Source organism: Manis javanica, chromosome 2, assembly GCF_040802235.1.
Source record: "Manis javanica isolate MJ-LG chromosome 2, MJ_LKY, whole genome shotgun sequence".
NCBI lineage: Eukaryota > Metazoa > Chordata > Mammalia > Pholidota > Manidae > Manis > Manis javanica.
In genome coordinates, this window is record NC_133157.1 from 210,679,102 (window position 1) to 210,705,901 (window position 26,800).

General features: G+C 37.4%; 1 protein-coding gene across 3 annotated transcripts in view; it reads left to right on the plus strand.

The window, feature by feature from the left end:
• Nucleotides 1-26,165, plus strand: part of LOC140848038 (uncharacterized) — a 117,567-nt gene extending 91,402 nt beyond the window's left edge. For 2 of the 3 annotated variants that reach the window (XM_073230118.1, XM_073230119.1), the window contains 2 exons: nucleotides 24,385-24,457; nucleotides 25,645-26,165. In XM_073230118.1, the coding sequence (XP_073086219.1) occupies nucleotides 24,385-24,407 (23 nt within the window). In that variant the 3' untranslated portion in view covers nucleotides 24,408-24,457; nucleotides 25,645-26,165. Of the gene's footprint in view, nucleotides 1-24,384; nucleotides 24,458-25,644 lie in introns of those variants that run through there. The other variant, XM_073230117.1, reaches the window with a different exon arrangement.
• The last annotated feature ends 635 nt before the right edge of the window (nucleotides 26,166-26,800 follow it).

Sequence of the window (26,800 nt, forward strand, 5' to 3'; positions counted from 1 at the left end):
CCTCAACCCAGGAGAGCCTTGAATAGAATATTGGTTCTATTCAACCAATAGAATATGGTTGAAGTGGCATTAACTAGTTCCAGAACCTGGCTTTCTAGAGGCCTTGTAGTTTGCCTTTGTTCTCTTGGAAAGCTGTCCTGGGACTTCCATGTAAGGAAGCTAACTAGTCCTCTTGTTGGTGAGAGGCTATGTGCAGGAAAATGAAGTTTGAGGTCAACTTGGAACTTCAAGCCCACTGACTCCCCTCCTGAAGGCAACTGTGTGGGTGAACCCAGGAGACACTAGCAGGACAATCGCACAGCCAAATAATAGAATAGTGATCAGTAATAAATCACTGCATTTCAAGTTGCTGAGTTGGAACGATTTGTTATGTAGCAATACACAACTGATGCACATAAAAAAATTTTTCAGATTACAATAAGAAAGTCCATCTTTGTAAACCTGAAGCTAGTGATCTATAAAGAGGGTCCCACTTCAGTGTCATTTCTGGCATTCCTGATGTAAAGCATGTGGGTGTGAGTTGTTTATTTGGGAGGTGAGTCCATAAAGTGCTAGTAGATGAATGGGAAATGATTCCAGGAAGGAAAGGAAGCCAATAAAAGTATATCACTGAACAACTAGGTCTGAGTTCTGCTACAGAACTCTGGTGAATAGAGTAGAATTATTTAGATATTAAGCAGCATTATCCCAGATGAGAGGTGGATAGCTGAGGTATTTATCCACCAAATCCCATCAATTATTGACAGAGGGTTCCTGAGGGTAGAGAGGGTGTCTTACTTACTCCTCAGTACCTCTGGTCAACCTTGTGCACTGGCTGAGTGGGCTTCTGTGATTAGAGAAAGACTTTAGGGGAGAGTTCCAGGGCTCCTGTTCGGAAAACTTACAGTTGGCCTTCCCTGGAGTATGAGTGTTTATGGCATTTGTGTGGGATACTATCACTAATATTTGAATTTATTGTGAATATCTAACTATACCTAATATTAATATCCAAATATATGTTTCGATGTCAGCTAATAAATTATCGAGCTAGATGTAACTTATTGTGAAAAATCTCCCTAAGTGCTCAACTTGTTGAAATTTTAAAGCCCACTGAAATATAAATGTATATACATTATTATAAAATGAAAATGTTTCAAACCAGATAATTATGGTGTTAATTTTAATGTTAAAAAATTATTAACTTTAAATAATTTTTAAAAAGATTGGCTTTTAATATGAACATTGAGAACATTTACACTGCAAAACTTGGAAAAATTTATTATTTTTGAATCAAAAATATATATAATATTTAAAAATATAAATCCATATAACAGATTATATCTTAATCCAAACTGTAAAATTATGAGATGTATTAGTGTTCTTAATGTTAAACAATTAATTATTGAAAACATTTAATTTTTAGTTACTTCATTTAATATATGGATTACTTGATAAAGAAGACCATCTGGGGATTATTCCCAAATGTAAATGAATATCAATTTAGTTACCTCAAAATTTTAAAAGTTGGAAAGATCTGAAACTCATTCCTAAAACATCTGGGATACATATCTTTGATCCAAACATAATAAAAATGTTAAGGACAGGAAGAAAAAAGTTCTTTATTTCTTGAAATTTTAACCATTCATTGAACTATAAATGTATATGCATTATTGTAAAAGTAAAATCTTCAGTCATTAGAGGGAAAAGGATCAGAAGAAAACACATACTAAACCACATTTTGTTCACTCAACTCAAACTTCAAAGCAACAGGCTATACAAGAATACTATTAGGCAAATGTACCGTATTTTTTGAGTCTACGGAGGCTTTATTTTGGTTATGATGGAGAGGAAGAAAAGTTTAATAATTTTGTGGCAATTTACCATTAGTAGCACTCTGTACTGAGGTGCCAGCCAAATTGTTCCTCACTGGAGGCAACTGAAAGTAAGCTTCTGTTTTGTAAGGTTGAAGTGCGTTCAGTGACCATGGGTGCAAATGAAGCAGCCTACAGGGCCGTGGACTCACTGTTCCCACACTATAATGTCAAATTCGTAAAATTTGGCCACCATTGCAATAGTTAATATTCAAATTATAATAATAACACTGATAAATTGGAAAAGAATTTCAGATTTATTTCTGTATATCAGAGGTTCCTTCCGTGATGGTGATTCACCTCGTGTTAAGCTGTGGTCCGGTATTGATTTTAACTCTTTGATCTTTGGCACTCTGCTGAAAAGTATATTTCACACACCTCTGTGTGTGTGTCTTGCAATAATCATTTATTCTCATGGTACATGCTGGCAACTACAAGTTAACTGATATGGCTCCATGTCCCAGAACTGAAAAGTTGTGGGCTCCCAGTTGAAGTAGTAGCTGTGATGTGTGATATGCAGGCTCTTGTTCTTGTCCTAGATCTGAAGCTTCAGTTCAACATCAAGGTTGCTGGCAGGTTTGGTTTCTTCTGAGGCCTCTCTTCCTGGCTTGTAGACTGCCACCCTCTCACTGTGTCTTCACACGGTCTCTTCTCAGTGAGCAGCTGTCCCCCATGTCTCTTTGTGTGTCCACATTTCCTCTTCCTGTAAGGACACCAGTCAGATCAGATTAGAACCCATCCTACTGGCCTCCTTTTAATGGATTCACCTCTTCAAAGGCTCTGTCTCCAAATTCAGCCACATTCTGAGGTACTGGGGACTATGGCTTCAACATAGGGATTTTCAGGGACACTATTCAGCCCTTACCAGTCTAATTTTTTTCCTTTGGATGGGGCATTTGTCACATCTGCTCAAAAGCCATTGGCCAGAGCAAGTCGCATGGTGGTGGGTGGGCATGTAATCCTCTGACAGGAAAGGAGGTTGTATAATTGGGAATAAAAGCGTAGTTCACTCTTGGATTGATGTTTATAGTTTTGCCACTCTAGTTTTATATGTAGTTTATTTAAGCATCTATATGTACTAACTGCAGAGTTGTATCTACAAAGTTGACAGCCAGGATTCCAAAGAATTAATGTAATTTCCAAAGTCACCTTGGGACTTTCAGGGGTGGAACCTACAGAGTAGTTGCAAAGCGGCTCTAGGATATAAGGTATCTAACTGGAAACCACGTTTGTGCTCCTTCACAGCCAATCTTCACCTTCATCCACCCAAGAGTCAAGTGCTGTCCTGAATTTTTTTCATTATAGATCTTTATTTGGCTGTTTTAAAACTTCATATGAATGGGATCCTACAGTTATTTACTGTTGTTCCAGCCCTACTTTACTTAGCATAAATCATTTCTGAGATTCAGGTATGCTGTTGCCTTTATCTTTAATTCATTTCTTACTGTTGCTGAGAAGCATTCTAGTATTTGAATGTACAACAGTTTGTTTACTTATCTTGCTAGTGGATATATGCATTGTTTCCAGTTCTTGGCCATTCAGAGTAAATCTTCGGATTTTGGTAGACATACACTTTTATTTCTTGGGTAAATATCTAGATGTCACAGAAAAAGTGGATGTTGTTTTCAAACTACCAGGTATTTTCCCAAAATGGCCCTACCATTGGACATTCCTACCATCTCTGTTGTAACGTTCAGGTTGCTTCACATCCTTGCTAACATTAGTGTTGTCATTCTTTTTCATTTTTGCCATTCTGGTGTGTGTATTGTAGTATCTGGTTTGTCCTTAAATTTTTAATTCCCTGACAAGTAATGATGTTGAAGAGTTTTTCATGTACTTATTGTCCATTCACTTATCTCCCTTTTTGAAGTAATTGTTCAAACCTTTTGCCTATTTTGCCCCCTACTTTTAATAAAGGCATTTAACCTTTCATTGGCACTAATGAACTGACTGAGATTTAATTTGTTTCTTCCCCAGTTTCTACTTACCATGATTTGGGAGTTATATATCCTCTTTTTAAATCACTAGGGGTTATAATATTGTAATATTTGTTCTGTTTTCAGTCTACTGGTATAACAGATTATTTAAAAATGAACAAATACTGCTATTTTTGTTTTTATTATATCATAATTTTTATATTCAAGAATCATTATGCTGAATCATTTATATCTTGAGATGCAACTATAGAGTTGTATATTGAATTAAAAATTTGAATCAAGTTACCTACTATCTATCTATCTAATCTTCTTTCAAAAGCACTGGGACTCATAACCCTCTCCTGTTTAAATCTTCTTAGAGTATACTATTATTATTTTAATTTCAATTTCCATATATATATGCTTGAGGCTTGTCTACTTAGGCTGCCAAAACAAAATAGCACAGACTGGGTGGCTTAAACAACAGAGATATATTTTCTCATAGTTCTGCAGGATAGAAGTTCAAGATCAAGGCTCCAGCTGATTTAGCTTTTAGTGAGACTTCTCTTCTAGTGAGACCTGCAGATGGCTGGCACCTTCTGGCTGTGCCCTCACATGGCCTTTCCTCAGCGTGGGCGTGTCTGTGTGTGCACGGGGGAGGGTGGGGGTGGGGGGCAGAAGGGGCGAAATGTGTACAGGCAGAGAGCTAACTCTCCGGTGTTCCTTCTTTGAAGATACTAATTTTATAGGATCAAGTCCCCATCATTATGACCTTATTTAACCTTTATGACTTCCTTAGAGGCTCTCATCTCTAAATACAAGCACACTAGAGGTTAGAGCTTCAACATATGAATGGGAGGGGGTGGTAAGCATTCAGTCTATAACAAGTTATCTTCTTTTGCTTATTAGTCATTTGTATTTACCTCAGATGTCCCTGACGAGTTGTCACGGAGTGGGAACATATGAAAGGAGCAAGAGGAGGATGTGATGGGGACTAGAGGTCGAGAGGGGACGAGAGAGGGAGGGTCCCTGGCCCAATTCTTAGTCTTTCCCCTAGAGCCCCATCACTTTTATCCATCAAGGGACAGATTTCCTCTATTCAACTCCCTCTTTTCTTCTAAGACTAAATCCATTCTTATAAGGGCTGACATTTCCTTCCTCTTGGATAATTTATTTTACCTTGGAACGTTCTCCCCAACCATCCTGCCTGGAAAGACTCAAGGGAGAGCAAAAGACTATCATTAAGTGTAGATGCTGGTCCTGTTGCGGGTGGAACAGTATCAGAAGGCAGGAGGAGAATGATGACCGCATCTTACACAAGATACACAAGTACCAGTCTGTCCGTGTTTACTAAGTTACAATGGAACAACAATTGTAATGTATTTAATGTCTGGCATCTCATGTGTGTTTCTTCAGGTATGTATTGTCTAATGTACAGGTATTTTTTTGTCTTACTGGAATATAGTTGATACACAATATTGTATTGATTTCAGATGTACGACATAGTGATTTTATAATCCATGTTACTAAGTACTCACCATGGTAAGTGTAGTTACCTCCTATTACCATACCAAGATATAACAATATTGTTGGTTATATTCTCTGTGCTGTACTTCCATTTCCATGATTAATTTATAATTTGAAGTTTATACCTCTTTATCCCTTCACTGATTTCACCCAGACCCCCAGACCCTTTCCCTGTAGTGACCAATAGACCAATAGTCTGTTGTTAGTATATGTGGGTCTATTTCTTTTTTGTTTGTTTTGTTCTTTAGATTCCACATGTACGTGAAATCAGATGGTACTTATCTTTATGTATATCCTTAGCATGATACCCTCCAGGTTCATCCGTGCAAATGGCAAGATTCCCCTTTTTATGGCTGAGTGATACTACATTGTGTATGTGTACCACATCTTCATCCAGTCATCTGTTGATGTACAGGTATTTTTAATTCATGTAAATATTATAAAATCTATTCTGCTGTTGCTGTTGCTTTTACCAGCATAGTGATCCTGAGATCCACCCCTCTGAGGGTGAACCTTTCCCACATTATATCTTTCTTCCCAGTGACAGACAATCTGATAGCCTCCAACCCTCCGCCTCTACCCCAGTCCCGCAGTGATCATCCTCACCTGCAGTCCCACGTCGTCTTTGGGATCTAGATCTGAGAGTGGAAATTCTGAGTCACAGGGGAGTCTGTGTGATTGGACCAAGTTCTGCCATCTTTCATCCTGAGTGGCTGCACTGGTCTCGCAGTTGCACTAGCAGGGCTCAAGGACTGTGATATCCTAACCATCCTTTGACATTAGTCAGCTTTCTAATTTTTATTAGTCTGCTATGCATCTGGTTATTATCAAATATTCTTTGTTCTTGAGGGGGTGTCTCATAAGCATCACCAAAAAAAAGCACTACAGTTTGTTTATGTATTTATCTTAGAAAATAATTCAGAAGTTAGCTCACTGCTGATCATTAGGGACACAAATTCATCCACTTATTTTTTGCTAACTAAAATGAAACTTTTTTTACAGAAAGAAAGTCTGGGATCAATAAATCAGCTAGACAGTGCAGACTGGCTTTGCCAGTGAAGCTATATAGTGGATGGTTTCCATAAACTGAATGGGTTTCAATTATAGTTTTGATGAAAATATATTTAAGCCATATGATAAGATGAAATTATTTTATTAAAAATTAGTACTGCCAAAAGTATATTGAAAATAACAATATTTTGATTTCCTCACACCTCTCTGAGGATATTGGGTTAAACAAGGTGCTGCTGTGTGAAAAACCAAGACTCATTTAGAAAGACTCAGTAAAACCTTTCGGTACATTTCCCAGAACCTGAGGAAGTGAATGACTTTCATGACTGGATAACAAATCATCTAACAGGTCAGGTACTTTCTAGCTCTTGGCTTTCAACAAAATTGAAGGAGGAAATAACTAAGTTGTTAGTTGAGAGACTATTAAAAATAATTTTAGATGATAGATCATTTTATGAATTTTGGCACATAACTTGGAGAAGATTCAAAGAAATGTCATGATATTACAGTAGAAAAGTTCTTGCATCCTATTTGGCTTATCATAAGAACAAATTTTCTGAGTAAAAATGAAAAATAATAGATATGGTACTGAAAACTCTCATTCTAGTAACAGATAATATATCCATGGACACATGAGCTAATCGTAAAAAGTGATCTCTTTAAGAGATGAACTTCCAAAAATAAGTTTCTGTCTGATGAGTTTTTAATATGTTTTAATATGTTTAATTATTAATAATTTTAATATGTTTGTTCTTTTGTTTGTGGAATAATGATAATTATGACAGAATCCAGCCAAAATTTCTTAATGCTTAAAGTCTAAAATCTTTGTTTTAAGTTTATATAAATATTTCTGTTGTAGAGTATGGAAAGTAGGACAAGTATGATAAGATAACCGTTTAAATATGTTCTGCTAGAGTATTTTGTGTGTGTGTGAACGAAGTAGAATGGGAAACGGGTTCAGGGCCAAAAGAAATGAGATAAATTCCTAAATGTTAAGGAAGACCTTGTTCATGTATTTTTTTAATTGTATGATTACAAGTATCTGTCATTATGGTATTTTGATTTACTGGACACATTTCAAAGGGTGTTATAACCATATTGTTATAAACTATCAATTTTTAAAGCATATAAAATATCATAGATATTTTACCTGTTTAGTCTTTTGATTTTAAAAAATTGAGACATCAACTTAAATTTCATGTGTTCTAGGGAGAATATAAGTAAAACATTTGAAGACTACCAACCTAATTCCACAGGCAGTATTAAGCAGAAAAGAAAATTAAAGCCAGGGTTTTAACTCCAGGTTGAACAGGTTGAAGAATTTTGTGTCTTATATAATTCAATGGAAGGAGGATCCCATGGCAATCGGAAGCATCTTTGTTTTAGTTTTTCTTTTTCCCACCAACCATCTCTGAAATTTCAGAGAGGCAAAAATGGAACCAACATTCACAGAGAATTAGGAAAAGACTATCAGAGTCACAAATTGTATACATGCTTCTGCCTAGTACAGTGCCTGCACTTATTACTAAATATTAATAAAGATTTGCTGAATGAATGCATAGGTAAAGAGTCCAGGGCTTTTCCCATTAATTAATAACATTTCCTTAAAGATAAGTTTTTCAGCTTATAATTGTGCTTTTAGATCTAGGATAATTCAGGGATTACTACAAAACTTGTATTATAAGTTTCAATAATGATAAAACCAAACCAAATGAACAAGGAACAATTCCTTGACAACTGTTTGCCAGACTGCCTATTTTTAAATGTAATCTTATGTAAGAATTAAAGGTAGTAACTTTAGTAAATAATACTTAATTACTAAATGTAAGCTATGTCCAAACTGTATTCAGAACAAAGTCAACTCAGTCCTTAATAGTACAAGACAGATTATAACCTTACCTAATTTAATTGACAAGAGGACTTTCTAACCAATTTATTTGCTTGTAGTTAAGTGGAAATGGGCTAGAAGTGATTGAAATCAATGTATAATCTTGAAATAATTTAAACCATATACCTACGCATTTACTATTCCTAATCCTTCACCTCTTTTTATTTTTCCTCTTTTTCTTTTCTAAGCCAAACATATTTGTTTTTAGGTACTTTAGTTTCTCAGAACCATTTTTGGAATTACAGAAGTCTTAGAAATGGAGTTATCATAAAGATACCTAAGCTGAGGCTTTAGGGCACCTCACTTATATGGGATATATTTCTAAGATCCTGGGAGGATACTTGGCAATATCTTCACATGGTTATATGTTTTTTAAATAAAATTAGAAAAAAAGTAAGAGACACTTAGCGCAGTTCAGGTTTAATGGGTTATATTTATGTGATTTGCATCTCTTCCAGGTATTGTTAAATAATTGCTAGCCATCTCATTACAGGAATGGCTTTCAGGAATATTCCTACCAACCACTTTTCTGATTCACTCAAGAACATTTTTCGAAGGTGCCTGAAATAATGTTGCATTACAGATGTGTGCAGAGCATCTGTCTTGGCAGTTCACGGGTACTGGAGTAGATATAAAGCTTCAAACATATGGAGCCAGAAGCTGGTCTATGGAAGATTCTTCTGAATCTTAGAGCTTTTATACAAAGACATTGGATTGAGGTTTCCCCAAACTTGACAACATATTAAATGTTTACATGGGATTTCTAATAAGGATTTGTGAAACTGGGAGAAACTTTTCTAAACAATAATCCATAAACAGCACAAACTTTGATCAACCTTGCTAGAGGGAAGAATGAATTGTCTGTCTTCTCCCTGTAGACAATATTACAAAATTGTTAAATGAAGAGTCAGTCAAGACTATGCAGCTAAAATAAGTACTATGGAGATGTACCAGGCAGGAAATTAATAAAAATATTATTTTCTTTTTCTCTGTTTGGTGATGTCTGAGGTATTTGTCATCCTTTGTTATTCTTACTATAAATCAATGTTTTCTCTTATATCTAACTTTGTATTTACAATTTGGATTTGTTTTTCTTATAAACGGTCCCTAAATTGTATACACTTTAGGCCTCATCAAACCTGAAGTGGCTCCTGGACTTAGATATTTGGTTCAACACTGTTATCATACAGATGAGAAAAAAAAAAAAAAAGAACAGGCCTAGAGATAATTTTTTATTTCTCATAATCACCTGTTAAAGACAGGATTGTAATAACAATCCATGCCCCTGGAAAGTGAGTCAAATCTTTCCCCATTAATCTATGGATAGAATAACTTTCTCTCTGTGTGAATCTCCATTTAGAAATCTGGCTGAGAAAACTGTTATAGAGCTGAACTCTAGGACTCAGTGTCTGCTATAGATTGAGAGATTGCACAGAAAGAAACTCTAAGTAGTTGTGTATGGATTTCTTTGAGAAAAAGGCATTTTTCTAAGTGGCTAAAAATGAGAAGGGAACCACTTTAGGTTCTGCCAATACTTACTTGCTAGGAAGTCCCAGAAATCTTGGCAGTGGCCTTCTGAAATTTAGAGATGCAAATTCAAATGACTTTCAACAGTATGGTTGAAGAGAGCAGGAAAGAACCAGATAATGTGAAATGCATTTGTTACTGATTAAAAATGACATGGCCTGTGTTCATATTCCTTAAGGCTGAATAATACATAAGGGAAGTCAGAGGATGTTTCAGAGCTTGGAGAGTGGGAGAGAATTTCATTAACTCAGGTCTGTTACTGTAATCTCACCACAAATGTGGTCTCGAAATCCATTTTAATTATATTCTCTAATTGTCTCTGCACAACTGAAATGAATGGACTTTGGGGGACCTCCAATGTGCTAACATTGTACAGAAGGCAAATAAAATATTGATTTTCATCTTCCAGTAAGACAGAAACTTTGAATTTGAAAACCAGATGAATCAGACTTTCTTACACTGATGAAGACTAACTGGACTGTAATAGAATCTAAACCCCCAAGCAGTAGTGATTTACTGAGAAGGCTTACAGTAGCTGTCCTAAGGATGTTAGACTGCCATTAAAGACATGCTTTCCAGGCTAAGCAAAGACTTCATAGCAAGGGTACTGTGTGGCCTTCTCAAATTTCAAAGGCCATTTGAAAGCACATTTAACTGGGAGGTCAGACACCACCACTGGTGGAGGCCAGGCTGTCTAAGCGCTGTCTGAACTGGGGAAAGAAATAGGTCTTCACCCTCTTTCTGTTTCTTTTAGAGGCGACAGGTCCCTCTGAGTGTCTCCACATCTTAGGTCTTCTCTAGGAACTAAGCCGTTTCCTCTCCCATCCACAGCTTGAGGCCACCTTTGTTTGACTCCTAGAATCCTCTCTCCTTGGTGGGGAAATTAGAACAGTGAGAAAGGAAAATAAGGCACATTGTAGCAGAGGTGGTTAAAAAATTACATTGATATAGAGTGGAAGCTACAGACTGGCTGGCTGTGGGCAAATATGAGCTTTGTTTAGAAAAATCTGAATGAATATTTAAAAATCCTGGACTTGACATAAGAAAACACGGATTTTCAGTTTCCGCAGAAATATTCTGCAACACTGGGTCTCGTTCTTGCAGGGCTCCCATGAGCTGTGGCTGGACCCCCGGCAGTGGCCTGGGTACACCCTCCATCTTAGTTCTCTAGGCTCCTCAGGGCCAAGGTGGCTAAATTAGGTCAGATTTGCAAGAGCACTTTCCTGGAGAAGGGAAGAGAGCGCAGGAGAGTAATCAAGCATGGATTTGATCCTTTGATGGAAAGAGAGAAGGAAGTAAGTTGGTTGGGAGGAAGACTCCAAGCCAGCAGTGCAGTTCCAGGCAGATGGGAAGTCTTAGCAACTGGCCTGCCACAGAGTCCCCCGACTCCCAGCAAAGGGCCTTCCCCCTGGGTCCCTCCAGCCAGCCCAGGCTGGGAGCAGCAGTTCATTAGCTCCCTCAGTGAGGGATCTGAGCAGTGTGTTCACATTTATAACTGTGTGTGTCCACTGGCTGTAGTCTTCCCTCTTGGTGTGTATAAAGAAAGTGTGCTTAGGTCTCTGGCAGTTGATTTTCCCATGCCCCACTGTTCTCTGCTTCACAGGCTGTTGTTGGCATTGTATTGGTGTCTTGTGTTTCAAGCCTGAGAAGTTAAGGCCACAGGAAGCATATTCTTTAGTCTTTTAAATTATGAAGAACAGGAACAATAAAGCAACAATGAAACAAACACTCAAACAAAAATCCAGAGGTTGTATTGTAATGAAAGTAATAGTATTATAGTCATTGTCAGTTTTACACCTGTATTCATTCAATCATTCATTCATTCATTCATTCATTCATTCATTCATTCAAATACTGAATATTTACTGTGTATCAGGCACCAGAATATACATGAGGGCTCTTAAGTTATCCCTGGATGTACCCCTCATTTGTTGGTTTGCAGAAATACAAAAGTAGTATCTTCGCCAAAGTAACAGAATAGGCCATAGGATTTCTTTTACAAATATATCAATACCTAAGCAGTTTGGTACCTAAACATTTTCTACTGTGTGTGGCCATCTTGCAATTTTTTTCTTTTCTCACAGCTGAGAAGCATTCTAGGCCAGCCTCCCAGTGTGAGGCATTTTGATGTGGGCACTTCCTTGGCTGGTGATGACATGCGATTTTATTTTCTTGTTTCTTGGAATAGTTTCCCTCCTTATCACACGCTTGACCTGGCCTTACTCTCTTTATTCCTCAGGCACTGATTTTGTTTTTCAGCCCTTCCACATCTTTACACATTATTATCTGATAATCAGCAGCTGGTGGGAGCCAGGCTGTAGGAAGGTTGCTTTAGGTGGTCCCAGTGGGGGCTAAGTAGAACATTCTGGTATTTACAGCTATGGCATCAGTTAATCTACATGGTGTGAGCTTTGTGAGAAACAGAGAAAAAGAGGTCATGACTTTGCTCCTGAATCCAGAGGAGAAAAAGAAAATTCACATCTTGCAGTCACCTCGAATGTTCTAATAGCGCTTCAAATTGTAAACACAGTTCAGTTTCTAAACATGAATTTCTAAGTCCAGAAAATAACCAAAATATAGAACTTCACTTAATGTTAGTTTTTTCCCTGCTTCCACCTGGAGCCCACGTACGCCCAGCAGCTTGCATTGGGAGTGATGGTGGGGTCGCTGTCTTTTCCTACCTTCACCCCTAACTAGCTATTATGTTTGCCCATCTAAATAAGGAATCTAGGGAATGATTCAAGGAAACAAATCTTGAATTGTGCTGTCAGATTATAACTTTGCCCCCTCTCTGGCCTTACACATGTGTGAAGTTCATTTTCTCGCTCCTAGTAATTGTCAATGAAATACAGTGAAGATTTCAGCAAAGAAGTGAGGATTTGAGCACAACGGATCTAAATTTTTTTCAACCTGTTGGTGGTTGTTTCCAGTGAAACACTTTTTTTGGTCATGTGAATAGGCACAATACTGCTCAGTTGATGGTCAGGTAAGGTAGAATCCTTTCCCTATTTTATGCAGACTGGAAATATTAATATTCATAAATATTTATGAAGGGTAGTTGGTGCTTTTTTCCCATTTACATTATATTTGGGTCTGTTTTTCATAGTACCCCTAAGGGATGAATATTTTCATGATGATTAATCTCTTTCATCTTTTAAAACTGAATGATAGTTGACAAATTGCTACTTGTTATTTCAGTATAATTACAAACATAAAAAGATTCTGCTTCACTCGAGGGAACGCAAAAATTATTCTGTTTTACAGGCATATACACTTTCATATTTATATCCAGAAGAGGCAAAAAAAAAAAAAATGGGACAGCAGCTACATTAACTTGCTTTCTCCTCAGTCATTTATTGTATTAATCGTGGCTCCTTCGATGTCTCCTTTTATTTTCCCAAAGTCTATAATCTTCTTATTTGACTGTTCCTTTATATTACATTTTGATTTTGCCAAGAATTACAAATGAAGTTCACAACAAAGTTTATTGCCCACAGAGAATATTACTTTATTTGAGATTGAAACACGAATTAATATCCCCTCTGTCAGTGTCTGAGAACTCATTGCTCCTTCTCCATTGCATTTAATTTTAGTATAAAGAATAATAGCTTGCATTATAACTTCTGAAGGCTTCTCCAACTTTTACTTAGTTCTAGACAGTTTCTCAGTTTAATTTAAGGGAGTTTAATCCTTACATTTTAGCACTGCAGAAATCAAGAATTTGTAAGCTGATTGACTTGGAAAGGATTGAGTTCAAAATACATTAAGGCTATATATTCTCACCTCATCAGGAAGGCCAAATTTGAAGAAATTTAAACAAAAGAAGGCAAAAAAAGAAAGGATTGAGTTCAAAATACATTAAGGCTATATATTCTCACCTCATCAGGAAGGCCAAATTTGAAGAAATTTAAACAAAAGAAGGCAACAAAAGGGAACATGGGCTGTGTTTTTAGGTCAGTAAAATATAGTCAATTAAGTCAATACTTTGAGTCAAGCTGGATGATGGACTGTTTGACCAAAATAAATATGAAATTTTTGGCATCATAGCACAAAGTTAAACTTGGGGCATATGATGACAGTTCAAGGTGATTATACATTTATAGAATAACCAGAGCAGCAGGTGAATTTTTTTTTATCCATGCATTGGGGGAGGAAGGAGAAGAGGTATTAATTCATTTGCAATTTGATACAATTCAACAAATTTTTTTGAATGTCTATTGTGTTCTGCAGCCTTTGCTAATCATTGGTATTGAATAACGTTTAAATCAAACAATTAATGACTGAATTTTTAGTTTTAAACAAATTGATTTGTTTGAAGAGGGCAGGGGAATTCTGTTGCCTTGGACAAAGATGTCAAGTACAGAGTCATACAATGACCTGCTTTACTTCCTCCGGACTCATGCGGTTGACCTCACATGGTCCAGATTCACTGACCTAGAATCCATTAGATCATAGTTTCCTCTGTGTTTAGAGAAATGCTTGCCTGAGTGTGTTTTACAGGATAGCCCAGGTGAAGTGACATCATACCTTTATTTATTTTAAGGTGACATCAGTAATTTGTTTATCCATGATCTAACATTGCTGAAAACACACTTAGGGAGGAGGCTGGACTTCACTCCTTTCCTGTTTTCCAAACATTCAAGGCTATTTAATGGCCTACAGTCTAAATATGCACATCGAAATTGAGTATTTTCTCTCCTAAGGCATCGTAGCAATCAGAACTTTCCTGAAAATACTTTTCATTCATCAGTTTCTATAGATTTCTCTGCCATGTGGAAAAAAATTTGTTGCTGCTGTGGGGGTCTAGCCAGAGAAATTTAAACTTTGAGGGTATGTGTATTCTGTTCCGTATCATCTGTTCTACTTTACACAGAGCTATTTTCTTTTCTTCGATCTGTTCACACTCTTGGGGTACTCATTAGAGACAAAGATTTTACTGCTGCTCTAGATTTATAGAGATGATTCAGGCATGAGCCCCGCTCTGTAAGAGCTTATAATGTAATGTGTGTGGAGACCTTCAAAGAAATAAAACAGTACAAGCAAATAGAAGTAGATGCTGTCAGAGATGTACACAGTGGTTTGAGAGTGATGAATCTCCCCAGAGGGATCAATAATGCTTCCTACCGAGGTACTATTTGAATTTCTTATGAAGGATGAAAGAGTTTCTTTTTCTTCTTTCCAGTTTTCTGTATGTGCCAGGGTGGGAAGCATTTCTGGTGGTGGGCTGAACAAGGGTGTTCCATTGTGAGATGACCCCGAGGACACTTTTCAGAATCTCTTGGCTGATGGGCAGGAGATCTGAGGATTAAGTTGGGATGAGCTAGAAAAGTAGCTTAGGACCACATTGTGATGAATTTTTCCTGCAGTCAGTGAGTAGTTCTTGAGTAGTGAAGAGATGGTATCTGTCCAGGCAGCAGCCTGAGGGGATAACATTGTTACAATCACAGGCAGGAAAACTGTGGCATTTGTCTTAGGAAGAAGTGCTGAGGGCTTTGATCAGCAGAGAATGAATGAAAGCAAGGAGATGTGTGAACCAAAAGAATATGTGTTGAAAAGAAGTGTCTTGCAGAGATAATGAAGAAATTTGGACTATCCAATTCTGTGAGGAAGTTCCTGTCCACCTGTTCAAGTGGTGGTCCTGTTCCAGGGGACCTTGGTTTATACTGGGAATAGGAATCATTCTCCCCACATACCAAAACACGGCATTTTCCTGTTTCCATATATATCAATTGGGTACCTATTTGCCAACAGCAGAGTTATCCCTGGCTAGTTTAGTTAAAAAAATAATTTATTAATGGCCATTTAGAAGGTGCAGAGACATGACTTAAGCTATAAAATGGGGTAAACTGTAGGATAATGTGGCAGGATCTTCTCATGGTCGTTGTTGTTCAGCCCTTGTCAGTCAGGGCAGAATGAAGTACATCCAACCAAATGGTATTTCTGAAGAATTCAATTGCTCCATTTTAGTTTGGTAAAGATCAGTTTCCCTGAATGAAACAGCTGTAGGTCATTACAGCATTCCAAATTCTAGTCTCATATTTGTATCAGATTGGAAGGATGTTTAAGTCACAAGTTTGCATTTGCATTGAAAGGATGTTTTCTGAAGTCTACATCAAGAAAGAGGATTCACAACATAGGAAATGCAGGCTTATGCTAGGTTTTCAGAGGAACGAGGTGTGTGTGTGTGTGTGTGTGTGTGTGTGTGTGTGTGTCTGTGTGTTAGCAGAAGGAAAGGATTCCATGACATTTTGAAGACATAGACTGACAGCTGGTCTCTGGGGCTACTTATGTTATTTGGTTGGGCATCAGTAGCCTTAATTTAATTTCCTCTGTCATCCATTTAACTTGATTCTGACATAACTTGATTCTGACAATACAGTATATTAAGGATTTCCAAAGGAAAATATTGAGACACATTTCTTCGTGTTAAGGCCGGGTTTCTGCCTACATGTGCTATAAATAAAAACAGGCAATGAAGTTCAACCCAAAGCACAATGCTTTTACAGCCTCTAGATTTTTGACATGGCAGGTAGGAAGGAGGTGAAACGTGGGGTCACATGTTGGGTTGTCCATTTCCAGCTTGGTGAGTGCAGGCTCTGCCAGCTGGACTAGAACGCAAGGCACTGTGGCATTTTGAGTTTTGGTCTGGGGAATTGCTTTCCTTTTTGTGTCTTCTGGCTGTGAGCAAATGCTCTGGAGCTTTGTATGGAACCCATTAATTTTTCTTGGTTTATTATCTCATTTATATGGATCAAAAGTCAAATTTGTACAGTTTAAAAAGTCAAAATTGGTCCTGAGAAAAGAGTACTCACTGATTTGAAAATCAGCATCCCCTCTCTGCTGTCTTCCCATTTTGTCCTCTCCAGAGGCAACATCTTTCAAATATTTTTACTGATCCTTTAGTATTTGCCTGTGTATCTCTAAGTAATTTGCTTGTATTACTTCTTAATGTTTTAGTTTTAGGAACTATCAACTGGTTTCCTGTCATGGAAAATGAGGATTTCTCTCTTCCGTCAGCATTCTTTATACATTTACTGTCTCTGCCTTCCTATCTAACTGCCTCTTAGTATGATTTTTTTATTTTAGTTAATTCAGTAGCTAATGTTTACATTTTATAACATGAAGATAATATTCACAATGACTTGGATTTGATATTCTGTGTGTTTCATAATATGGACATATGTTAGGGGCCATCTGAAGTGAGAGATCAAAGCATAATTTCCTACGTTATTGTCTATGGTATTTTTTTTTCCTCTGAAAACCTTTTTGTTTTTCCTGAAGTTTTTAGTTGTTTAGTTTTCCATGTACTCAGCACAATGAACCCCAAATTGAGACACTGGCTGTTCTACCAATTTCCACTCCTGATAGAATTTCTCCTAGAGCATTTTTTCTGCTCTCATCTGGACTGGTCGACCCCTCAGCATAACTTCCGTACTGTCTCTTGGAGGACTCCCTTGTCTCTCTCCTGTGTGGGATCAAGGTATACTACAGCTTTTCTAAGTTCTGTATTAAGATTTAGTTTTCTTGGATTCACTAAGGCATTTAATATAAATCTACTTGCCATCTTCAAACATCCTATCATGTTTTTCCTCTCCTATTTCTCCTCATTTTTGTGAATTTATGTGTTAAATAAAACTTACATCATTTTAATAAGGTTTTAGAAGACAGCAAAAGTAGGTGAATCTATTCTGTTTTCCAAAAAGCCCACAGTATGTACATATTTTAAATGTACTCTTTCTCAATCAATACAATTAAAAGAAAACATTCAAATCCTGTCTGCCTTCTCTCTCTTTAGATACCAAACATTAAACCTGAACTGCTGCGTAACCAAGGAAATCCTTTTTAAACATACGTGTTATAGTTGAAATACTTATTGTCCCAATATAAGATATTAATCATTTCAAGCTACATGTTTTTAATTACCAGGATTATTAAATGACCTTCCAAAATAATTGCTTGGGGACGCATTACAAAATGTCCTGCCAGGGGCATGCTGGCCCTTTAAAAAGGGCGTTGCCCATGTCTCTTGGTGAAAAGGAAAGTCACGTGTTATGTATTACAAGGTTCCGATGTTGTGAGATGGATTGTTCTGTGAGGAGTGAGTGCCGAGTCGCTGGAGACGCTCACGGAGAGGCTGAGTAACCATCGACTAGGGATTTCCGTGTGTTTCTATGAAGTTAGAATTACTGACTTATCAAAATCCCTTCCAGTCTCTGTGCATCTATGAGTTTTGGTGAGAATTCCCGTCAAATTTGCATCCTTGAATATTAGCTCTGTTACGGTATGATAACCTTATGCTATGCCTGTAAGAACCAACTTGTTTTAAATCCTGGGTTCCATGTGGGATGGTCCACTTTATGCACCATGTGTTGCTCATAAGTTAGGGTCCAGAAATTTTTAAAGGAAGAAGAAGGGGGAAGGGAGAGAAGAGTTCAGGAGAATTCCAGAAAAGCAGCAGCAGTCACAGTAGTTGTGAGCTGTTGTGCATTATTACAGCTTAGCCTGGGGTAGGGTCACTCCAGGAGAGAAGGCCGTGAAGTGCAGGGTCAGCTTGGAGAGTCCAGTCAGCATTTTCTTTCTGGATTCTTCTTTTCCCATCTAAAACATTTTAATCCACATTGAGGTAGAATAGCAATCAAACATTACACTGCGCCTAGGTTTTAGAACCTTTTCACCCAGCCCTCTATTTTATAGATGAGGTAATTAAACCTCAGAGAGTTTAAGTGAACTTGGCCAGATAAATGAGTGCTCAGGAGTACAAAAGGTTGTTTGTTCCCATACAATGATATTTTCCCACAGTGTTTTGTCTGAAAGACAGCTTTGCTGAGGAAAAGAATTCAAGAACTCTCCAGGTCCCCAAAAGGCGGTTTGGACGACTGGCTTGTTGATGACAGTGGTATCGATGGGAATAAAGAGGAGAATTAGTTCTGTGTTCTGTTGGACATGATTTTTTTAAGCACCAGCTGGCAGTTGGTAGACAGCGCCGTCTCTTCCTCTTCCCGGAGCACTGGAACAGTTTATAAATCATGCCCTCTTTTCCTTGGAGACTTTAAGAGTTGGGACTCACTGGTCAACCAGCTGGTGACAGCATTCTAATCTGGGGTGAGATTCTGTGACACAGAGGGGACATCTTTTTCACTGTCAGAATAAACCAGTATGTGCCAAACACACATTTTAGATAACATTTTCCCTGTCTTACAGAGAGCAAGTCCTGGTGTGTCCACATATTCACATAGGACTAGGAAAAGAGGTGAGAAGGGCTGAGAAAAAGGCGATTTGGGCTTTTAAGGATTTTGATAATGATGCCTATATAGAAAATTTTCTGGTTAATATAATATACCTGGGAATGCTGTCATTACACAATATATCCAGACATTTTATAGGGTGTGTTAATGAATAAAAGAACCTTCTTCTGCCTTCCAACTATTGATGAAGGATATCATCTCTCTCCCATTTCAAACTTGGGAGTTGGACTCTTCTCTCATCTACAGTGGTTGTTTTCTTTTCTTTTTCAATCTTTTTATTTTCTTCTTTCCTAAAAAAAGGTGCCACACCAGTTCCCTACCTTTTAACCCTGTTGTTTCTATTCTTGTCTAAGTTCTCATTGACTTAAGCCTAGACTGTTTAATGGTATCCTACCTGCAACCTGTATTCAGGCTTCCCTACTCCATCCATTTCCTTCTCTGCCTCAGGTCAGCATGATTGTACGTGAGGTAGTGCTGTAGATTGTGGAGGCCAAGAGCACCACTTGTGTTTAATCTCAGCTGTGCCTCAGTTTAGCTGTGTGCCACTGGAAAAGTGTTGAATCTCTCTGCTCCTCTGTTTCATGATCTCGAAAATGAGGGTAATATTAGTGACTAATACACACAAACACACACATACACTTAGGATAATTAACGTGAATTTATACATGGAAAACACTAAAAAGAAAATACTCAGAACTTAGAAGTGCTTACTATATGTTAGCTATTATTATTGCACTTCAGTATCTGTCTAATCATGTGTTTTTTAAAAAGCATTTTTAAGTTTGCATTTATTCAACATCAGCTATGAGATGGGAACTCTGTTAAGCATACTTACATCTTGTTTCATTTGTGTATTGTCTTATAAGGTGGTTATTATCATCCTCAAGCTGTAAGTTAGGAATTGAAGGCTCAGGAATTTAATTTACAAGCTCAAATTCACCAAACTAACAAGGGATGCTTTTGAGACTGGAATACAGAGACTGCACCTATCCATCTGTCTGTTCTACCTCCACATGTCAACTCTGGCCAGTGATTTATTTAGCCTACCCATTTGTAAAGCAAGCATACTCACTTACAATTAAATCATGTACATGGAAATTAAATAATGTGCTAAAGTGTTTATTCCAAAGCCTGTCATTATAGTCCCTCAATAACTATTAGTATTATACTACACTGTATTATTATCTCAATGCTTTTAGTAATAGAAGTCATCTGTCTTTAACATTAAAGATTATTTATTACTTCCAATTTTTAACTGAATCACATTGTTCCTTTAGCTTAACTTTAAAATTATTTCACCAACTTACTCCTTCTCAAAAATCTCTGTTAGTAGTTCGTTCAGAATTGTGCTAAGGCAACAAACTACTTTTTTTTTTTGAGTGGGCATCTCATATTTATTGATCAAATGGTTGTTAACAACAATAAAATTCTGTATAGGGGGGTCAATGCTCAATGCACAATCATTAATCCATCTCAAGCCTAATTCTCGTCAGTCTCCAATCTTCTGAAGCATAACGAACAAGTTCTTACATGGTGAACGAATTCTTACATAGTGAATAAATTCTTACATGGTGAACAGTACAAGGGCAGTCATCACAGAAACTTTCGGTTTTGATGACTCATTATGAACTATAAACAATCAGGTCAAATATGAATATTCGTTTGATTTTTATACTTGATTTATATGTTGATCCCACATTTCTCCCTTTATTACTATTATTATTTTTATTTTTAATAAAATGCTGAAGTGGTAGGTAGATGCAAGATAAAGGTAGAAAACATAGTTTAGTGCTGTAAGAGGGCAAATGTAGATGATCAGGTGCGTGCCTATGGACTAAGTATTAATCCATGCTAGACAAGGCCAACAAAACATCCACGGATGCAGAAGATTTCTCTCAAAGCAGGGGGGGTGAGGTTCTGAGCCTCACCTCTGTTGATCCCCAATTTCTCACCTGATGGCCCCCCTGCGACTGTGCCTGTCTTAGGTTGTTCCTCCCTTGAGGAATCTTACCCGTCTCTGGCTAACCAGTCATCTTCTGGGGCCATACAGGGAAATGTAAAGTTGGTAAGTGAGAGAGAAGCCATATTGTTTGAAAAGGTTAGCTTTTTACTTCTTTGCAGATTTATGCCCTGTGGCTTCTATGCCCAGCACTTGTCTCGAGGTATCTTTACCACCTGGAGGGATTATGATACACGGTAACTTCGATATGAGGCACGAATTCTATTTAAGGGTTGTAATTAGGAAGGAAGAAGAAAAGCTATAGAGGTAGCATATGGAAGAAAACATGGGAGGATTGATTATTTCTTTGACATATCTTCTTGTAGAGTACCTTAAGTATGTATAGGTTTTAAACTACTAACTAATTTGCACACACATATAAACATAATAGGAATACGGTGACATAAACAAAGCAAATCTATAATTACCATCCATCTCCAGTGAAGCCAAGAAAACCATTTAGGCACCCTAGGCATTTGTGAAAATTTGTCTATGATATGATGGATATTGTCCAACTGTACTTGAACAGTCTGAGAGAAATCAGACAAATTGAAGCAGCCCATTTCTGGGATCTGTTCACATCCCATATGTTCTTTTAACCGTAGATAGTCTATAGTCATAAGATTTTGGAGTGCTACAACTTGCACCCCTCCCAACTCCTGGTTGAGTTCCAACAGTACAGATCCGGTCAAATTCGTTGTCTCACTGTATGCACATGCCAGCCTAGACATCTCCCTCCTCATTCCTGTGGCAAGTCCAGGAGACGGTGGGCTGGATGCAGCCACAACCGCAGCATCGTCCGGATCCCTGTGGAGGCTTTTTGATGATCATCCCCCGGCACAAGTCCTCCAGAGAGTGCTGATGCCGGAAGCTCCTCCTCATATCGTATCTTAGTTCATTTTCTGGGTATCCAAGCTAGACCTTGATCTTCTGCATAGAAACAAACAGACCCTTTGCCCACACTTTGACATGCCCTCTATACCACTGTGCAGAACTCATTGGAGGTCAGCACACAGGAACTGCTTTTTTTTTTTTATTAAGAGAAAGGAATATTATCAGAAAAGAGTACCTCCATAGCTGATCATCTGACACCCTTTAAGTGATCAACATTAAGGATATTTAAAGCATGCGTTGATCTTTGATTTACCAATAGTTTTATCCTATCAAGGAGTAATCCCCCTTTTCTTTCTTTCTTTCTTTCTTTTTTTTTTTTGTTCTTTAATCTACACTTACATGAAGAATACTATGTTTACTATGCTCTCCCCTATATTAGGTCCCCCCTAACAACCACATTATGGTTACTGTCCATCAGCTTTGCAAAATGTTGTAGAATCACTACTTGTCCTATCTGTGTTGTGCAGCCCACCCTCCCCTTTCTCCCTCCCCCCCCATGCATGCTAATCTGAATACCCCTCTTCTTCTTCCCCCACCTTATCCCTCCCTGCCCACTCATCCTCCCCAGTTCCTTTCCCTCTGGTACCTGTTAGTCCATTTTTGGGTTCTGTAATTCCACTGCTGTTTTGTTCCTTCAGTTTTTCCTTTGTTCTTATACTCCTCAGATGAGTGAAATCATTTGGTATTTCTCTTTCTCTGCTTGGCTTATTTCACTGAGCATAATACTCTCCAGCTCCATCCATGTTGCTGCAAATGGTTGGACTTTTCCACTTCTTATGGCTGAGTAGTATTCCATTGTGTATATGTACCACATCTTCTTTATCCATTCATCTACCGATGGACATTTGAGTTGCTTCCAATTCTTGGCTATTGTAAATAGTGCTGCGATAAACATAGGGGTGCATCTGTCTTTCTCAAACTTGATTGCTGCGTTCTTAGGGTAAATTCCTAGGAGTGGAATTCCTGGGTCAAATGGTAGAACTGTTTTGAGCATTTTGATGAACCTCCATACTGCTTTCCACAATGGTTGAACTAATTTACATTCCCACCAGCAGTGTAGGAGGGTTCCCCTTTCTCCACAGCCTCGCCAACATTTGTTGTTGTTTGTCTTTTGGATGGCAGCTATCCTTACTGGTGTGAGGTGATACCTCATTGTAGTTTTAATTTGCATTTCTCTGATAATTAGCGATGTGGAGCATCTTTTCATGTGTCTCTTGGCCTCTGTATTTCTTTTTTAGAGAACTGTCTGCCCATTTTTTAATTGGGTTATTTGTTTTTTGTTTGTTGAGGCGTGTGAGCTCTTTATGTATTCTGGACGTCAAGCCTTTATCGGATCTGTCATTTTCAAATATATTCTCCCATACTGTAGGATTCCTTTTTGTTCTATTGATGGTGTCTTTCGCTGTACAGAAGCTTTCAGCTTAATGTAGTCCCATTTGCTCATTTTTGCTGTTGTTTTCCTTGCCTCGGGAGATATGTTCAAGAAGAGGTCACTCATGTTTATGTCTAAGAGGTTTTTGCCTATGTTTTTTTCCAAGAGTTTAATGGTTTCATGACTTACATTCAGGTCTTTGATCCATTTTGAGTTTACCTTTGTATATGGGGTTAGACAATGGTCCAGTTTCATTCTCCTACATGTAGCTGTCCAGTTTTGCCAGCACCATCTGTTGAAGAGACTGTCATTTTGCCATTGTATGTCCATGGCTCCTTTATCAAATGTTAATTGACCATATATGTTTGGGTTAATTCCTGGAGTCTCTAATCTGTTCCACTGGTCTGTGGCTCTGTTCTTGTGCCAGTACCAAATGGCAACAAACTACTTTTAGAAGAGGTGACATCTTAGCAGGGAAAATGATTTCCCTTTCTTACAACTTTTCAAAGTGAATTCCACATGAATTATTAATGTTCTATTTAAGATTTTTGTTTTGTTCTTTTAAAACCTAGTATGTTCATAGGGGCATTAGTGTATAAGAAATATTCTAAGATATGTTGAAATGGGGTTGGAGCGGGGCGAAATAAGTGAAGGTGATAAAGAGGTACATAATACAAATTATAAAGTAAATTAGTCTTAGGAATGGAAGTACAACATAGAATATATAACCAATGATGTTGTAATATCTTGGTATGGTAATGGGGAACTACATTTACTGTGGTGAGCATCTAGTAGTGTATATAATTATTGAGTCACTATGTTGTACATCTGAAACCAATATAACATTGTATATCAACTCTATTCCAATAATAAAAAAGAGACATGGAAAATTATGTTTGGTTTCTAAAAACTATCTGAAAAGAATATTTTTATGGAAATGAGTATTTTTGTTTTATAGTCTGTGATTATATAATTCAAGGAACATGAAATGTCTTGAAATAATAAGAAATAAGGAGTGTTTCTAATTCTTTTGTTCTTCTATGGCCTCAGTAAAAGTTCAGAGATGTCTTTATTATAGGCTCTGCATATTTTCTTAACATTTCATAAGTATTTTATGTTTTGATTCACATTATAAATACCGTCTTTTTTTTTTAGATTCTGCCATCTTTACTTTGTAAAGAAAGATACTTGAAAAGTCTACCACTTCTCCAACTCTGGAACTGTGCAGGTAAGCAGCTAAATGATTAGAGGATTTCACTATACTTGAGCAGAATGCTTCATTTGTTTTTAATAGCATGTGGTGTGTACCCAGGTTTTTCATACACTTACTGGGCCCCCATACAGCAGGTCATATGCTGGCCTGTCTGTTGGGCTGATGAGGGCGTACACGTATGATATTGACATTGAAAGGCAAATTTTTACCAACTTGGGCATTGGCTATAATAAAGCTAAGATACTTGATTTCTTTGATTAAAATATAAGGAAGGCTCTGTGGAGCTGCTGGATTTTGAGGTTGGTCAAAAGAAACTGATAGATTTCAATGATGATGAAATGTGTTGAGAAAAGGCAGAGAAAGGAAGAGGAGGCAGAGGGGAGAAAGTGGGGAAGGAAATGAGAGACAATAATGGAGCATATGATTGTGAGTAATTAAGGAGACACACAGGCTAGAAACAGAAATATTTTTACGTGGTCTAACTTATACCTTATGGCTTAGAAAAAAAATAGGATTCTTGTGTCAACCTAGGGCCAGTGACAGAGAGTATGTTCAGTACTGTGTTTTGGAGGATTTTGAGACTAAATCTGGGCTCCAGGGCAACAAATGCTGTGATGTCAAAGTTGGGTTGTAGCGGGATGCGTGTTGACTTTGCCACATGTTACTCTCCATAACTTCTAGGAATGGTTTGGCAGTTGTAAGCAAATTCCCTGCAGATAAAGCAAATCATGGGCCTTCAGAGGAAGTAAAAGGTGTTTCATAAAGAGGAAAGCTAAGTTGGCCACATGACAGAGAAAAATTTTCCCTATGTTACTATTTTGTCTACATAAATAAATTTTAATACTGGTGGTATTTGTTGGTAGTCTAATCAGTATGGCCTCTCAGATCCTGTTCTTCTCAAGAGGTTATACCCTCTCGTGGGAAGAGTGCTTTATCGTCCCCCTCCATCTCTCAGGCATGTTTTGCAGCAGAGCACCGCCAGGAGTGGCATGTGTGGGGCATGCCACAGGGTGAGGTGGGCAGGGGGTGGCGTGGGAGCAGAGAGTTAGGGCTGTTTAAATTCACTTGCTTTTCAGGGCTTGCCCTAGTTGTAGATCTCTGAAATAGGAGTTTTCTCCTTCACAGTAGATGAACCTAACTTGGTGGTGTTTTCCTTTGTTAAAATCTGAAAGTTAGACTCCTATATTTTCTTTTGAGTTCAGATTTACTGATTGAGAAGAACATCTAACACCTATGAGACTGCCTAGGAATTGATCCCATAACTCAAGGTCTGAATGTTTGGTAAGAATCTACATAGAAATGAGACCATTTTCAAATTCATATTTTCAGGAAAATTATTTCCCTTTCACATAATTTTTTAAAGCAATTGCTGCATGAATTCTTAATGTTATATTTAAGATTTTTGTTCTTTTAACATATAGTTTCTTCATAGTGAAATTAGTATATAGAAGATATTCTAAGATATGTTGAAATGGGGAGTGGAAGACTGGATAAAATAAATGAAGGGGATAAAGAGGTACAAACAGTGAATTGTAAAGTAAATTAGTCATAGGAATGGAAGTACAACATAGAGAATATAGCCAATAATATTGTAATATATTGGGATGTAACGGGATAATTATACGTACTGTGGCAAGCATCTAGTAGTGTATATAATTATTGAGTCACTATGTTATACATCTGAAACCAATACAACATTGCATATCAACTTTATTCCAATAAAAGAGGAAAGATAAAAAGAAAAAAATGGAAAATTATGATTGGTTTTTTCTTCTAAAAACTGTATCTGATAAGAATATTTTTTTTTTTTTTTTTTTTTTTTTTTGAGAGGGCATCTCTCATATTTATTGATCAAATGGTTGTTAACAACAATAAAATTCAGTATAGGGGGGTCAATGCTCAATGTACAATCATTAATCCATCTCAAGCCTAATTCTCGTCAGTCTCCAATCTTCTGAAGCATAACGAACAAGTTCTTACATGGTGAACGAATTCTTACAGAGTGAATAAATTCTTACATGGTGAACAGTACAAGGGCATTCATCACAGAAACTTTCGGTTTTGATCATGCAATATGACCTATAAACCATCAGGTCAAATATGAATATTCATTTGATTTTTGTACTTGATTTATATGTTGATCCCACATTTCTCCTATTATTATTATTATTTTTATTTTTAATAAAATGCTGAAGTGGTAGGTAGATGCAAGATAAAGGTAGAAAACATAGTTTAGTGCTGTAAGAAGGCAAATGTAGGTGATCAGATGATCAGGTGTGTGCCTATGGACTAAGTATTAATCCAGGCTAGACAAGGGCAGCAAGACATCCACGGATGCAGAAGATTTCTCTCAAAGCA